The sequence below is a fragment of the Lynx rufus genome, unplaced genomic scaffold (assembly GCF_022079265.1).
Source record: "Lynx rufus isolate CCGP_SWC_20201006 ecotype Redwood Valley unplaced genomic scaffold, mLynRuf1.p SCAF_1, whole genome shotgun sequence".
In the NCBI taxonomy this organism is placed as follows: domain Eukaryota; kingdom Metazoa; phylum Chordata; class Mammalia; order Carnivora; family Felidae; genus Lynx; species Lynx rufus.
Window position 1 is genome coordinate 178,764,934 of NW_025814823.1, and position 15,289 is coordinate 178,780,222.

The following is a 15,289-nucleotide window of genomic DNA, read 5'->3' on the forward strand; positions in this document are numbered from 1 at the left end:
GTCAACATCAGCTATTATTATTATTAACCTTGGCGGATGATCCACATTCTCCTATCTCACCACTGGGAAGTTTTCATCATCTGAAACTGCCAGCTTCCCTTAGGAGTTACCAGAGAAACTTCTCGGGATGCTAGGGGCCAGGGTTGTGATGGCTCTGGGTCCCAGAGGGATGGAATCAGAGGCCACAGTTTGAAGGGACACAGATCACCAAGGAATGCCCAGTCATAGTGCAGAGGAAGCAACAGAGGAGGAAGGGACCTGCTCCAAGATGGATAAAGGCAGCTGCAAAGCCAGTACAACCCGAGTTGCTAAAATCATCTTATCGTATGTGAAGCACAATGCTCACTACCTCTTTGGCCCCATACGCATCCCTGTAAGGTAGATGCTGTCATTGTCCCCATTTTACAGAGGGGGAAACTGAGGCTTGGAAAGGCTCAGCTAAGGAGTCACAGAGCCAGAGTTTAAACCCAGGTCTTACTTTCACTCAGGGGTCCTAACCATTCTGCAACCCTGTTCCTAGCCCCCTGATTTGAGTAGAATGCAGTTCCCATTTCCCCCCCCCACTGCCCCAGTGAGGATTCCTGCCTGGACTGGAATAATAAGAATTAATCCAAAGTTCTGCTCCCATGGCTAGTGTATGGGAAGCCAGTGATATCCCAGCGGATTACAGCTACTCCCCAAAGGTGACCCATTTAAAACACTCCCTGGAGGGAGGGGAAGCATTTAAAGATAAGTCAAGTTTGTCTGAAGGTCCCAAGACTCTCAGTCACAGTCTCTCTCTCCCTCCCTCCCTCCTTCCCTCCCTGCCTCCCTCCCGCCCCACCCCACCTTTCCCCCTCTCTCTCCTAAACACTGCTCATTCCTTGCCTGATGAATGGGAACATCAACTCCAGGGCCATTATGCAGAACTTTGCAGTGTTCCCCGCCACAAGCAGACCTGGATTTCTCATCTGTGCTGCCGCATTCTTGCACTACTTGGAGCCATCAAGAACACGCCCTGCTCCATCCATCCTTACCTCCACACAGCCAACATCCATCAGGTCTGGGCCCAATATCAGGCCTGACAGAAACGCTTGAATATAACTCATTCCTTTAGAGCTAGTCAGAGAGATAAATGTATAAACCCATAATCACGTAATGTTCATAATTGTAGCGTGCAGAAGCAGCAACAGCTGCAGAGGTAACAGGGGAGGGAAAGATGTGCTCTACCTCCAGGAGCCTGGGAGTGGGTGATATTGAATGAGGTCTTGAAGGATGTGTAGGAGTTTGCCAGGTGAATGGGGAGGTAGAGGTGAAGGGTGAGTGGAAGCCAGAGTGGACCTCGGGCAGAGGTAATATCAGGGAAGCAATGCTTTAAGGATACTTCAGATGTTGCTTAGTGAATCAATAAATGGGCAGACAAATACACAGGTTCTTGGTCTCACCCGAGACAAGGTAAAAGTGAACCCAATATACAAGGGAGGTCATTCTGGATCAGTCCTTGCTTTAGATTTTTTTTTTTTTTATCAATCAACAAAAGAGCAAAAGCTTAAGAGATACCTTCCCATCTTCTTGCCTTCCCCCAAAACACTACACACCTACTGATACCCAAAAAACTACAGGGCTTTTCTTGACTGAATTTATAATTTTTAGCTTTCTAAGAAGCACATGCTATGTTTATTATTATCTGTACCATGGCTTCCTATCCCATGGACTCCTTCCAGTTTTCATGGGGGATAGCTTAGATCCAGAGTTGGGGTAGCATGACAATCAATGCTCTTCATGAAAGACAGTCTTTCACTATAGCCTTCCGAGGACTTCATTACTCATTCATTAATTTATGGATACATTCATTCATGCATGTACTCATATCTTCAATCATTCCCTCTGGCATTCATTTGATATTTCATTTGCTCCCTTTCATTCATGTATTTACTTATTCCTCCATTCATTCAATCATTCATTCTTTCACTCACATGTCAACATATGCACTCACTGTTCATTTTCACATTTACTAAACATTCATTGAGCAAAGCCCTTCTAGGTATACAAAGAGGTCCAGACTGTGTCCCTTGCCAGGGACAAACCTCCTCATTTTAGGCAGTAGTCCCTCACTTCTATCTTTCAAACTTTCCATTTCCCTCTTTCTGTTCACCTTGATCTCCACTGAGTTTCTTCTGGGATTGAGATCCCAGAACTGTGCCTGGCACTGGGTGTGGGCTCCTCAAGCTTTTGTGACTCTCAGGAGCTGGGGAGTAGGAACACTGTTCTCAGCATCTCCCTGCTAAATGGTAAACAGATTCAGTACGTTTCATGGACAAAGCCAATTCAAAGCCAGCAGACCAAATAAGAGAATTCATTCAAGGCAAAGGGCTGGTAACCGAAATTCCAGCGGGAAGCTAACTTTTCCTGCAGGGTCTGCAATTCTAGAAAATAACAGAGAGCGGCCAACCATTCCATTATTTATAATTTCCTCCAGAAAAGATTTATTGAGTACCTACTATGTGCAGGAAACCAGGCTGAGGACTTTGAGGAATGATTCAGACAAGTTCCCTGCAAGAAGCTGACACTCTGGAGTCAGGGGTTGGGCGGGGGGGTTGGGGAGGTGTGGTTAACACCTCCATCCAGTGCCTACTTGAATGCATGACTTGAAAGTCATGAAAATGCATACTTTAGGGGCGCCTGGGTGGCTCAGTCGGTTAAGCGTCTGACTTCAGCTCAGGTCACGATCTCACGGTCTGCGAGTTCGAGCCCCGCGTCGGGCTCTGGGCTGATGGCTGAGAGCCTGGAGCCTGCTTCCGATTCTGTGTCTCCCTCTCTCTCTGCCCCTCCCCCGTTCATGCTCTGTCTCTCTCTGTCTCAAAAATAAAAAAATAAAGGTTAAAAAAAATTAAAAAAAAAAAAAAGAAAATGCATACTTTAAACTATTTGGGAATGTAGATGAGAGAGATCACTGCCTCCCAGGGCCCAGGGAAGCTTTCTTGACTGTGGAAATAGCTGAGTGAGGTCTTGGGTTATGGGTGGAATGATAATTATCGGACCAGGAGATGGCGGAAGGGTAACACGGAGTTAAAAGGATGGACAAAGATGCAGAAGCAGGGGAGACCCAGCACAAACAACTCCGTAAATTAGTACGCCTCTCCTAGACATAAGGAAACTGGCATCTCCAAGGTGAACTGATTTGCCAAAGGTCCCCTGATACAAGGGCTGTGTGACAGCAGAGTTTCTGCTTCTCCACGCCTCGCTGCCTTTCCTTGGTCTCCCAGATCTTCTGGGTTGAGCATGCTGCCCGATTAAAAAACTACAAACCCAGCTTCATCAGGACCCCTCCGGTTCCACAAATTCTCCAAGGTGGTTCACTGATCTAGGAATCAGGAAACCAATTCCATATTTGTCCCTAACTTGCCACGGGGACTTAGAAAAAGCATCTCATAGGTGTGGGCTTTAGTTTGCTCATCTAGTCAGTGAGCACTCTGGAGATCCCAAGCTCAGACCTTCCTGAGGGTTCTGAATGTTTTCTTCTGGCAGTGGAGGACTGATAACCCATTTGCTTACAGGCATATCTCCACTGAGATGGCCTTGGTCTAGTGATGTTCTGCCTAAATTCTCTTGCCCCCCACAGGCTCCGCAGCTGCACCTGCATCAGCCTTCTCTGGTCACCCCACACCCCAACCCTTCGCGCTTACTTGTTAAAGCCCAGAGCAGTGTCCCGAGCAGTGTCCTTGGTATAAGCACATGCAAAACTCCTGGAGCCAGAAATTCTACCTAGGACCGGGCTGCAGAAGCTGAATCCCCCAAAGCAGGGTGGCCTTTCCTCATTCTTAATTAAAGAGAAACAAAGATCCCAAACAGAGAAGGAAAATGAATTTGAATGTTTTTATTCAGTGACCCTGCTCTTAAACGAATTCAGATTTCGGCTGCCTTCAGGAAGCTCTCCCTGAACACTCAGCTTGGGCTATGTGTGTCTCTCTCTCAGCACTAGTCACATGGGGCTTTTGCCCTACTTAAAAAAAATGTATACGTGCTACCAACTTATATTTTGGAAACACGCAGGGATTTGTTCAGCAAGCTATGTTGTTTTCAGGACCAGCCACGGAGCAGAGGTCAGTGGAGGCTCAGTAACAGGACCAGCCTCGGTGTATCTAAAGTTTTGGGTCCTAGTTATCTGGACAGTGCTGGAAGAGGGCTCCAGAAACAAGGAGGTAGGACTCCCAGAGGCACTGCCTACTTCCAGGATGGCCTCACTCGAGGCATTTGGAAGCCACAAACAGTTTAGAGCCATAAATTGAACAGAAGCTAAAATGTGCTGACCACTTACTACATAGCAGAGCTCGTGCTGAGCATTTGACTTGCATTATCCCTGAAATTCACACAACCCAACAGCTATTTTAAAATGGTAACTACCACTACTGTCTCTGTTTTACACTTGAGGCAAACACGGCAAGTGAGTGGTAGGCCTGGATTTGAATCCAGCAGGAATTGAAAATACCCACCATCCTCTTCTAACTGCTTCTAATTAGATCCGAGCCTGATGTCTCAGAGATCATAGTAGCAGTCCCAGCAAGAGCATCAGCAATAAAAACCTCCAAGTTTGAGAGCAGGATGGAACCTGAGGAGAAACTGAGGTCCCAAGGGGGGGGAAGGGAACTGGCCAGGAAGTGACCCCTGACCACTAGCCTCCCCAGCCAGTTTCTAAGTCACTTCTCTCTGCAGGAAAGGTCTTCTGCTGATTAGCATTCCTCAGAGGAAGATGGTAAGATAAGACTCTGCTTGGGGGCAAATGCCAGGAGAAATATACACAGCTGGAGCCCTGGACAATTCAGCCAACGTGGTGGAATTTTGTGCAAGAGGGGCCGACCACTCAGGGCTGGGGCTTGCCATGGCGGCCTGCCCAATAGCCTTGACCCGCTGTGAGCTTCAAACAGGCGTTGTTGTGACAGTTAAATAATAAGGTGCAGAAGAAGCACCCAGAACTGTGCCAGGCACACAGTAAGGGCTCACTGAATGCAGGTGCCCCTCTTCTCTTTCTTAGGATCCTGGGAGAGAGCAATGGGACTCCAATGGGAATTCACTGGGGTGACCCAGAATTTTGTGCAGGAGAAGGGAATGGTAGACAGTAATGTTTGAGCTTTTAATCTTTGCCTGACCCTGTGCAAGGAACTTCATATCCATCCTTATTTATTTATTTTTTTTTTTCACGTTCTTACAAGTCTCCTTTGGGTCCCCGGTGGCTCAGCCAACACTGTATATGTAGCATGGTCCTCCCTCCCTGTACTTCCCACACACCCAGTTTCCTGCCTGGACGTAGTATTGTCACCCATGTTATGGATGAGAAAACTGAGGCTAAGAAGGGTGAGACTGGCCTGAGATCTCAGAAGGAGGCGCTGATGAAGCTGGGATGCACACCCAGACCCCACTGGACTCCAGAGCTCAAGATCTTTCTGTGACACCTAGCTGCCTCCCAGAAGTGCCACAGGCATTGAAAATATTTTAAAACAAACCCCTGGGTTTCTTGTACCCACAGTCCCCTGGCCTCTGGGGCCTCACAGTGGTCAGACAGATGATGGGGGTTTGGTGCTGAATTGTGTTCCCACACAAGTGGTATCTGAGGATCTGTGAGAAACAGGGCTCTGAATGTCAAGGTCCTGGACCAAGGCTTGCAGACCTGTCCTGCCCAAGACTGGTAAAAAGGCAACCAGACCCTTCCCTGGATGTGTAGGATGTGTAACTCACGTGGCCTTAGACTCGTGTTCTAAGATGTAAACACCAATCCAGCTTCATCACTTAAGATCTACCTCCGGAGATCTCATTGCTCAGTGCTCAACCAGCCCAATGTCTCTGGGAGCTAGGCCAGATGCCTGGACCCCTTGAAGGCAGGTTATGCATGAGGAACTCTGGGACACAGACCTACCTAACGAGTCAGGGGAGACCAACGAAGTCCTAAGAGCAGATCATTGAGCACCCTGGGGTCCAGCCTTACCTTAATACAATTCGAATCACTAATCAGCATTAAGGATTGGGAGCTATGACCCCCACCTATAGCCAGAACCTGAGCTCCAATGGTAGAACTTGAAGGTTTAAGTGTCAGTTTACTTGAAACCCTTCTGCCACTCACAAGAGGATTTGAGCATTAAACGAAAGAACACAAAACCCATCATTTTCTTTCTTCCTAACTGCATCCTGTCTCTTCATTCCAACAACCAACTTTCTAACTGCTGGATAGGAGGCCTGCGTAGTCTCCCGTGGTGCAAGATATGTTTGCCCCAACTTCACATGGACCCATTTGACTCATGTCCCACCGGCGGGGGAGACTGGGCATGTCTCAGCTGGGGAAAGGCAGCTATGGAACAGGGTCCAGGAAGGAGGGACTGCAGGGACTCACAGTTTCTAATCCCTGACATAGGCCAACTGCTCCATCACACCTCGTCGGTGCCTTCAGCCCCCCCGGTGGTTCCCAGAGCATGGCAGCACCCTTGCGTGACACCCTGGCTCCTAGTGACTCCCCCAGCCACCAGGACATGAGCCCTGGGAGTTTCACCACCTGGCAGCAGCTGATTCCTTTTGGCTTGCAGAGGTTTATTGGGGTGGGCGCACAGAGCACTGTCTCCCAGATGAGGGACTCCTAGGTCTGCACCAGCACTACTACCAGGAGGAGTGTGTGCATGTGTGAGCACCCCTGCTGGGTGCCCACAGTTGCACAATCGCCAGCAGTCATGGGAACGGGAAGGGCTTCCCAACATTCCAACCAGACAATCCAGTCACCCCCCACCTGTGAATCTGACTCTTCCTTCTGTTCCCAGAGATTTCCAGGAGGAGTGTCCTGGCACCCAGTGCCCTACAGGGGATCTCCCCCGCCCCTGGGGCCAGTGCCCACTCTGGCTCCTTGTGCGTGTTCACGATATTCACACCAAACCTCCCGCCAGGTTTCTGACTCCTTCGGATACAAGAACCTGCCCTCGCTCATGATGGAGAGGAGGGCCCAGGCCAAGGAAGGCAGGGGGCACACCCCAGCTCAGCACGGAGCACCCCCAAACCCAGCCAGGGGAACAAAAGGAAGAAGGAGGTGGCTTACCTTTAGAAGGTCGCCTTTGTTTGGTTTGCAGAGACGAGAAGGTGCCCATGACGGCCCCCATGGCAGCGAAGACTTGTGTGCGACTTGGGACCCCTTGCCCGGCCCCTCCCCTCCCCTGCAAAGAAATCAGTGTGGCTCCTCTACTCTGAATTGGAGGAGGAAAAAAAAAAAAAAAAAAAGCACCCGGCAGCTCGCCTGCAGCTTGGTATTCAGCGAGCGTGGGGCTGGGGCGCTGGGAGCCTTTTCTTTCCTTCTTCAGCCCCGCACATGCACTGACTCACCGGGCCAGCGGCTCCCCGCGAGCCTTCGGAACCGGGCCGGGCCGCTTCGCGCGCCACCGGCCGAGGACGCTGCCCCGCAGCCTGCTCGGTGCCGGACACGGGGCGGCGCGCCCGCCGGCCGAGGCTCCCGAGCCAGCGGCGCGTGCGGTGCGGGAGCCGCGCTCGCCCGCCCCTGCTGCCGCACGCTCCGCTCCCCTCCCGGCGCTCGGGCTGGCTCTCGGGGGGCCGGGTACCAATCATGAATGAACAGAGCCAGGGACCGCGCGGAGCGGAGCCGCGCGCCCGCTCGCCCGCCTGCCCGCGCTCCGGGCGAGTCTGAGGCGCGCGGAGTGGCCGGCGGGTAACCCCGGAGGGGCGGGGCGGGGGGCCGGGCCCACGAGGGGTGCCCGCCGCCCGCGTCGCTGCCCACCGCCCTGCGCGCCCGCACCTGCGGGGCCGTGCGCCCCTCCGGGGCTGCACCCCTGGGCGCACAGACCGAGGTAGGCACCTGGCTGATGGGTGGGGTTCAGGGGGCGGCCGCAGATTGCTCCCCGAGAGAACGCGTGCCTGTGTGTGTGTGTGTGTGTGTGTGCGCGCGCGTGTGTGTGTGTTCCTGCGTGTGATCCGCTATTTCATTTGACTTCAAGGGAAATCTTATTTAACCCACCACCTGAATTCGCGGGATGGGGAGAAAGTCTGCCCCACCCAGGGAGAGATGAAAAACATACATCCAATTGGGTTGTCATGGGAGGAAGGGACCCTCCTGCTCCTGGCCAGGGCCACCCTCTACTGATGGAAAATTGGGGGAGAGGGGCAGAGGAGCCCCTGTGGGCCTTGACTTTTCTTTTTCGTTTCTCCCCTCTTTCTGTCCCTCCTTCATCCTTCTACATCCTCCTGCGTCCCCCTCCCCCAATAATTTCTTAGCCATCAGCTACAGGGCAGGCTGAGAGTTAGTGCTGTGGGGGTAAAGGCTGAATTTAAGAAACAGTCTCCCTGCTGTGAGTTTTCCCTCCAGACCACGCAGAACCCCAACGGCTATCTGTGTCTCATGCAAAAGGGCAAAGTGTGGGTTCACTCTTGTGGGTTCTCCTCAGCTCTCTGTGGTGCTGAAATGCAGTCTGCTCCCTGGAAGCCTGAGGAGGAGGCACCCTCGTTCCATGCAGGAGCCGCCTCAGTTTCCACCACACACTATGCTTGCACATCAGTGTCCCGCAACACATGGCCTCACCAAAACACACATACTTACACAAAACTATGGGCACAGTCCCACAAGTCCCACTTTGACATTACTGTGTTATACACACAGACGCACTCAGCCCATAATACACTCAGGTGCATCCTCAGGACCCCACACAAGATCCAGACACACAACCACAGAGGCACAGAGACGTGCACACAGCAATGCAAAATGGCATCACGATTACCCACATTTATGCAGGCTCAAAGCTGCACGGGCATATAGTCATACCTCAAGGATAGAGGGCGCCTCAGGAGCTATTTCCTGTCACTCCAGCCCATTAGCTGACCCTTCAGGGACAAAGGTGGCCTGAGTCTTGGCCAGGGACCCTGAGTAATTTTCTTTACCTATTCAGCGCTTAATTCTTTCTCAGATCCAAACACATGTCATATTTTGTGCAACAGGGAAGGTGTACTTAATAACATCTGTCCCTGTCATTTGCAGTCCCCTGTGCTGTGTATAACACACACCATCCCATGCCCCGTGAAGTTAGACAGGTCATGTCTAATCATTACTGTAGTGAGAAACTGAGGTTTACCAAGGGTAAAGGATTTGCCTGAAGTGACTTAGCCAGAATATGGGATTAGAACTTGGAGTGCAGGGCTCTGTTACCACCTCTTGTTGGCAGGTGGGGACGCTGGGGGCCCCTGAGCTGGAGAGATCTCTTCTGGGTCCCACCAGATTCAAAGCTTCAACTCTTGTAAGTGCCAGGGTTTATCTGTCTGTGTCCATGAGGCCTAGAGTCCTGGCTGATGAATAGGATTGGTAGAGGCTGACCCCCTGCCTCCTGCCTGTGCTCCCTGCTGGAGAAGAAGGGTGGGGGTGGGGGTGGGGTTGAAGCCACGGGTCAGGAGAGGACCCATCAGGATGGCCAGGACTCAAGGAACAGAGGAGAGAGCTCTGCCAGGGAGAGGGTGGTGCAGCCTTCTAGTGCCCCTGGACCCTCAGGCACCTGCTCATCTCTACACTACCTGCAGATGAGAACCAGCACTTGAGAGTTTACAGAAGACTAGGGTGCTACTCTTGCATTTCTTCTTCTTCCCTGTGACTGTATGAAGAGGCAGAGTGGAGATGAATTGCTCCATTTTACAGATCAGAGATAGTAAAGTACCCCCGGAGGAGTTTCCGACTGGCTGCCTTTGAGCCGTAAGAATAAAGTCAAGCCACCAAGATAAAGTCCAAACTGAGGAGCATGCATTAGGAGGCCCTTTTGTGACCTGACTTCATCTCCCAATCACCTTGCTCTCTGGTGCCCCTGTGGGGCCCCAGCCACACAGAACCTCACTGGTGCCCTCTAGCATTGTGCTTCAGGGCCTTTGCACGTGCTGTTCCTGCTGCCTAGGATGTCCCTCACCCCTTTCACCCCTCACATCCTGGACCATCTAATTCAAGTATCATTTGCTCCAGGAATACCTTCCTGGCCCTGAACTGGTGCTGGCCTCAGGGGTTCCTGCGGCACTCGGGCCTTTGTGCCCATCAGAAAACTCATTTCCTTGGTTCTCATTGTGCCTTTCCTGTCTGTGTCTCCCTCTGCATGGAGAGTACCTTGGGAGCAGGGACGACTACTGATTTAGCTCCTCACTGTCTACTTAACTGCTCATTTCTAACAGGGGTGCAGTCAATCTGTGCTGAGTGAATGAATGAATGAATGAATGAATGAATTTTCTTTGCTCCGTGAACCAATTATTAAGTAAAAACTGGTGATTACCAGATCGTCCTAGCTCTTCAAAGGAAGAAGCGCACTCCTCTAAGTAAAGATTCATTTATTCAACAAATATTTATTCATTCATATGTCAACCATGTACCAGATATTTACACGCACAATAGCTCACTTATTCCTGGTGATGCCCTGTGTGGTAAGCATTATCTATAGATAAATGGACACACACATGCACTGTATGATGCGGCAGACATTGCCCAGGAAAGGCTCATAAAGAATGTGTCTAGGGAAGAATGCACGTCAAGTGTGAGGGAGAAGAGAGAGAAGACAGCAGACCCGCTCCTGCCTCTTGGAGACTCGCCACAGAGAGCAGAGTACCGCGTGGGCATTTTGTCCTGCTGTCCCCAACATGTACTCACCGAGGCCATCTTGCTAGCCCTGTCCAGCTGGGGCTTCACTGGCTGTGGCTCCTTCTACTCTTGAAGGTGACCTGATTCATGCCCTATGTCCAGGTCTTACCCCTCCCTCATCCACGCTCTTATGGGCTGAATGTCTGTGTCTCCTCAAAATGCATATGTTGAAGCCCTAACCCCGAGTGTGGTTGTATTTGGAGATGGGACCTAATTAAGGCTAAATGAGGTCACAAGGGTGGGGTCTTGATCCTAGGGGATTAGTATCCGTAATGTCTTATAAGAACAGACATCAGAGAGTTCCCCCAACCCCTGCACACATGACTAAGGAAAGTCCTTGTGAGCACACAGGGAGCAGAAGGCAGCCATCTGTAACCCAAGGGGAGAGCTCTCACCAGACACCCACCCTGCTGGCACCTTGATCTTGGACTTCCAGTCTCCAGAACTGTGAAAAGATACATTTCTGTTGTTTAAGCCTCCCAGTCTGTGCCATTGTGTAATAGCAGCCCGAGCTGAGTAATACACACCCACGGCGCCTGTCCATGCCCTCAGAAAGCTCTGGAGGCAAGGCCTTCCCTTTCCTCTGACATAAGCACCCGTGTAGCACTCCTTAGGGTATTCCTGGAAGGCTGTTCAGGGAAGAAGGGGTGAAATGGTCAGAGACCTGCAGGGATCCTTTTGAAAGCATGCCCCTGCTTGTCTGTGTAACACACAAGCCATGTTCCCTCCCCCTACTGTCATGTGCTCACTCACCCCTGTTTCTTTCCATCCTTGCCGGCTGGGAAATTCAATAAGTTCCCACCACCCGTGGAAGTAGCAGTGTCAGATTAAGAGCGTGGATCTGGTGGTGCTGCTAGATCGGGGTTCAAGTCTTGATTTTGCTGCTTTTTAACTGTGTGACCTGGAGCCCGAGGAGTCCCTTCTCTGCACCCTACTTTCACCTTCTGTGGATTACATTAGTACCTACCTTATAGTGCTGCTGTGAGGGCTTGGAGGTGATGTAAGGCCCTTGGTAGGTGCCCAGCACACAGTGTGGCCAGTTACGGAGGGCGGACTGCCACTGTCACTGTTGCTGTGGGCCAGGTATCGTGCTGGGTTAGAGGGGTATAGAAATGAGTCAGCCACAGCCCTTCCCCTTGGCTTCCATCTTTGCTCTTCATCTGTTTCATAGGAAGTCTATTCTCAGGGTCCCCATCTGGTATTAAAAGACTCAGATTAGTTAAGGAAGGGAATGTGGTTGGCACCTGATTATGTGCAATTCAGCACTATGCTAGCTGCTGTCTTGTACCATTTCCCAAATGTTCTGCATGCATAAGTCTGGCCTCCTCAAATAGATCCTGAGTTTTTAGAAAGCGAAGCAGGCACCCCTCTACCCTGCCCCCATCCACCATGGCTCGCCCAGACCCAGGACATCCCAAGTGTTCTGCAAACACTCACGCTGAGATCAGTGGGATAGGGGAAAGGGTACCATCATTTAGCCCTGGGATCAAGTCCCACTTCTCTTACCAAATGTACCTCTGGGCCTGGGCTACTTCTCTCTGAAACACGAACAAAGTCCTTTCAAGGGTGGTGTGAGGATTGGGTCAGATAAAGTAAAGGGAAAATACTTTGTTCCCCTGCAAAGCAGTCACAAATGTCCTTTATTATTATTTGCTCTGGGCCTTATTTAATTATTCATTCAATCAACAAATACTTATTAAGCATGATCCACCTGCTAGGCACCATTCTAAATAATGAACAAAAAGAGGCAGGAGTCTCTGCCTTCAGGGAGTTGGCAGGGTAGGACCAAAGGCTATCAGATCCTCTTACCATTACAAACTGTGACCAGACTGGCCAGGAGGAGGGGACAGATGAGTTTGGGATGAGGTGGGGTGGGGAGGGGATGCTCAAAGCCAGTAGGATGAACCTTTTGCAAACTACAAAGTTATGTCACAACTGAGTATAGAACCTCAGAAGGCAGGGAGTTAGACACAGCTTTCAAGTCAAGGAGATCAGGTTGCAAATGCTGGGTTTGTTGGGTGACCTCAAGCAAGTTATTTGACCTGGGAGAGCTTCAGTTTCAGCAATCTGCAAGCAGAATCATTCCGCCAGCCTCATTTGCAGGGTGAGGCTGAAAGTGATCATGATTACAAACATGCCTGGCAGGGGTCTCTCGCCTAGAACAGTCCTGGACCAGAAAATGCTAACTCCATTCCTCAGTTTCCCCTTCTAGTCTTTTTTGTAAACAACTTCTTCACCCCCTTCCCAGGAGGAAGAAAAGATCTTGGAATAGGACCTGGGCTGGGGAATTGTCTCTCTGAGGCCACATCCTTAATGCATCGACAATGACCTTATCTGTCAAGGTTGAGTGTGACCTTTCAGGGAGCAAAACTCATTCTTGGAAGCCAGGTCACAGGCTCTGTCTTTGATGTCCTGATGGCTGCACTGCCCCAAGGGTTCCCCCTTCATGCTCCAGTGCTGGAACAGTCTCTCTACCAGGGGCTGAAATGAGTTCAGACAGAGTGCAGCCACCCACGCAGCCCAGACACTGGCAGCAAAGCACTTCCAAGTTACCCAGAGCCAACGAGGGGGGAGGACATTCCAGAGCATGTTGGCTTTCAATTATCTAAAGCAACATACATAATGTGTCCTGAGAAGTCATGGGTGCCCTCCTTAGGCCAGGCGCAAGGTAAGTACTTCGTGAAATTGATCAGAAGGCTTTCTGCGGGTGTATGGAAGGCTGGGTAGAAGGAGGAAGGGTGGAGAGGGAGGTAGATTTAAATATGTTCAAATAAACATTTAAATATCCAATGAAACCTGTGAACCTTCTCCCCCAAAGTAGCCATGCATGGGTACACATACACTCACACCTTGCATAAAATTTTATGGAGTTTACAACTCTCCCACATGAAGCACATCCGTGGACGCCTAGTTAAGAAACTCCGTACTACAGGGGGAAAGATTCTAAGGGATTTTATACAGTCATTTCTTAGCTGCCTGACTTAAACTTGTCTGAACTTCAGTGTCAACATCTGTAAAATGGGTGTAAATAATTGCACCTATTTCTTAGGGCTGTTGTAAGGATTAAATGAGTGCTGGTCTTTGTTAACCTCCTCACTAAACTGCATTCACTCACTCACTTGTTCATTCAGTCACAAGTTAGTGAGTGCCTCCTGTTCCATCACACCCTGAGCTGATCTCTGGGGCTGCAGAAGTTTATGCTCACTTGCTTGGGGGACTCACAGTCTAAGAGGGCAAAGGGCAGATAAGCAACTCACGATAACACCCCAGACTTCACCAAGAATGAGTGGGAATGACTACTCTAGCTCTGCTGCTGAGAAAAACAGCCTATGACTCTGGCCAGGATGGCTCCCACCAAAAGTCCTGGGAGAAGCAAGTGTTTGGACTCAGCAAGGTCAGGGGCCTAGATCAGGCTATGAGGGCACAGGTCAGGGTGGAAGCAGGGTGAAGAAAGGCACAGGGCTGGAGGTAGTGGAGGGTAGAGTCAGGGGCAGAGTAGGACTGAGATGGGGCGGGGTGGCCCTGGACAGTTGCCATTGCCAGAGTTGTGTGACACTGAAATGGCTGGGGCAATGAGGACAGAAATCAGGGCAGAATTTCTAAAGTGTGTGCAGAATATGGATCCATAATCTCCTTGGGTAAATGTGCAGGAGATTGTCATGTTCACTCCCCTCCTTTAGTCTCCTTAGATTATATAACCATTGCCTTAACAATGGTAGTCACTGTCCATGGAGTTTTTACTATGTGCCAGTTTGTTCCTGGTCCCATTACTCATTTCAGTAAGGTAGGTATCCTCATTATCCCCCATTTTATAGAGGATGCAACCAAAGCACAGAGAGGTTAAGTGACCTGCCCAAAGTCACACAGCAAGAAGTGGTAGAGCTGGCTTTGAACTTGATGGTCTGACTCCAGATCCCACACTCCCTTTCTGGCTCCAAGCCCTCCTGCTCTACTATAACTTATTTTTTCTACCACTGTTTCTCTGGGAGGCTACAATTCACTGGGGACTCACAGGTATGGTCTAACTTCTTAGAACCAAGGGACAATGCGAAGGGGAGGTCCCGTGGGTCCTGGCCTTCTGGCCCGTGCTTGTGGTGGTTGCAGCTTCCATCCAAACCCTTACTGCCTGGGGGCTACAGCCATACCCACCTGCCTATGGGAATGCAGAAAAGCACACAGGGTCTGTTTTCCCTCTGTGGCTTTGACAAACTGAAGACCCCAGAGGAAATGAGCAGGGGAGGAGGGAAGGAGCAGCAGCCATGCTGTGTGATGATTAGTAATAATGCCAGCGATGAGCGCCCCTGGCCCTACACGGCCCACTGAACCTGTCAGCGCTGGCTCCCAGCTTCCCAGCTAGGCGGCTGCGGCCACAATTGGAGCCTGAGGAAGAAAAGAAAAAGAAAAAAAAACCCAGGAGCAGGGAGAGAGGGAGAAAGGAAGTGGGGAGAAAAGTCATGGTCGCCTCCATGCTGAGGACTGACTCTGGGACAGAGCTGCAGAAAGGAGGCAACATAAAACTACAAGATAACAGTGGAAGTTTCTTCTGTTGTTTCCTGTGACCACAGACACTGCCCCACACTTGAGACCTGTGGCACTCACTGCCTGAGGCAATATGACACAGAAACAATGGGGCCACCTTCTTAGATTTTGACTTACAAAGGCTCTGGTCTG

At 50.6% G+C, this 15,289-nt stretch overlaps 1 protein-coding gene across 6 annotated transcripts in view; it reads right to left on the reverse strand.

Annotated features, from left to right (window-relative positions):
* The window catches only part of KCNIP1 (potassium voltage-gated channel interacting protein 1), a 344,358-nt gene that overhangs the window by 204,863 nt on the left and 124,206 nt on the right, over window positions 1-15,289 (reverse strand). For 3 of the 6 annotated variants that reach the window (XM_047073036.1, XM_047073008.1, XM_047073027.1), the window contains exon 1: window positions 7,052-7,112. The exons of the other annotated variants lie outside the window; for them this stretch is intronic. In XM_047073036.1, coding sequence (XP_046928992.1) covers window positions 7,052-7,112 — 61 coding nt within the window. Of the gene's footprint in view, window positions 1-7,051; window positions 7,113-15,289 lie in introns of those variants that run through there. 6 annotated transcript variants of the gene reach the window in all.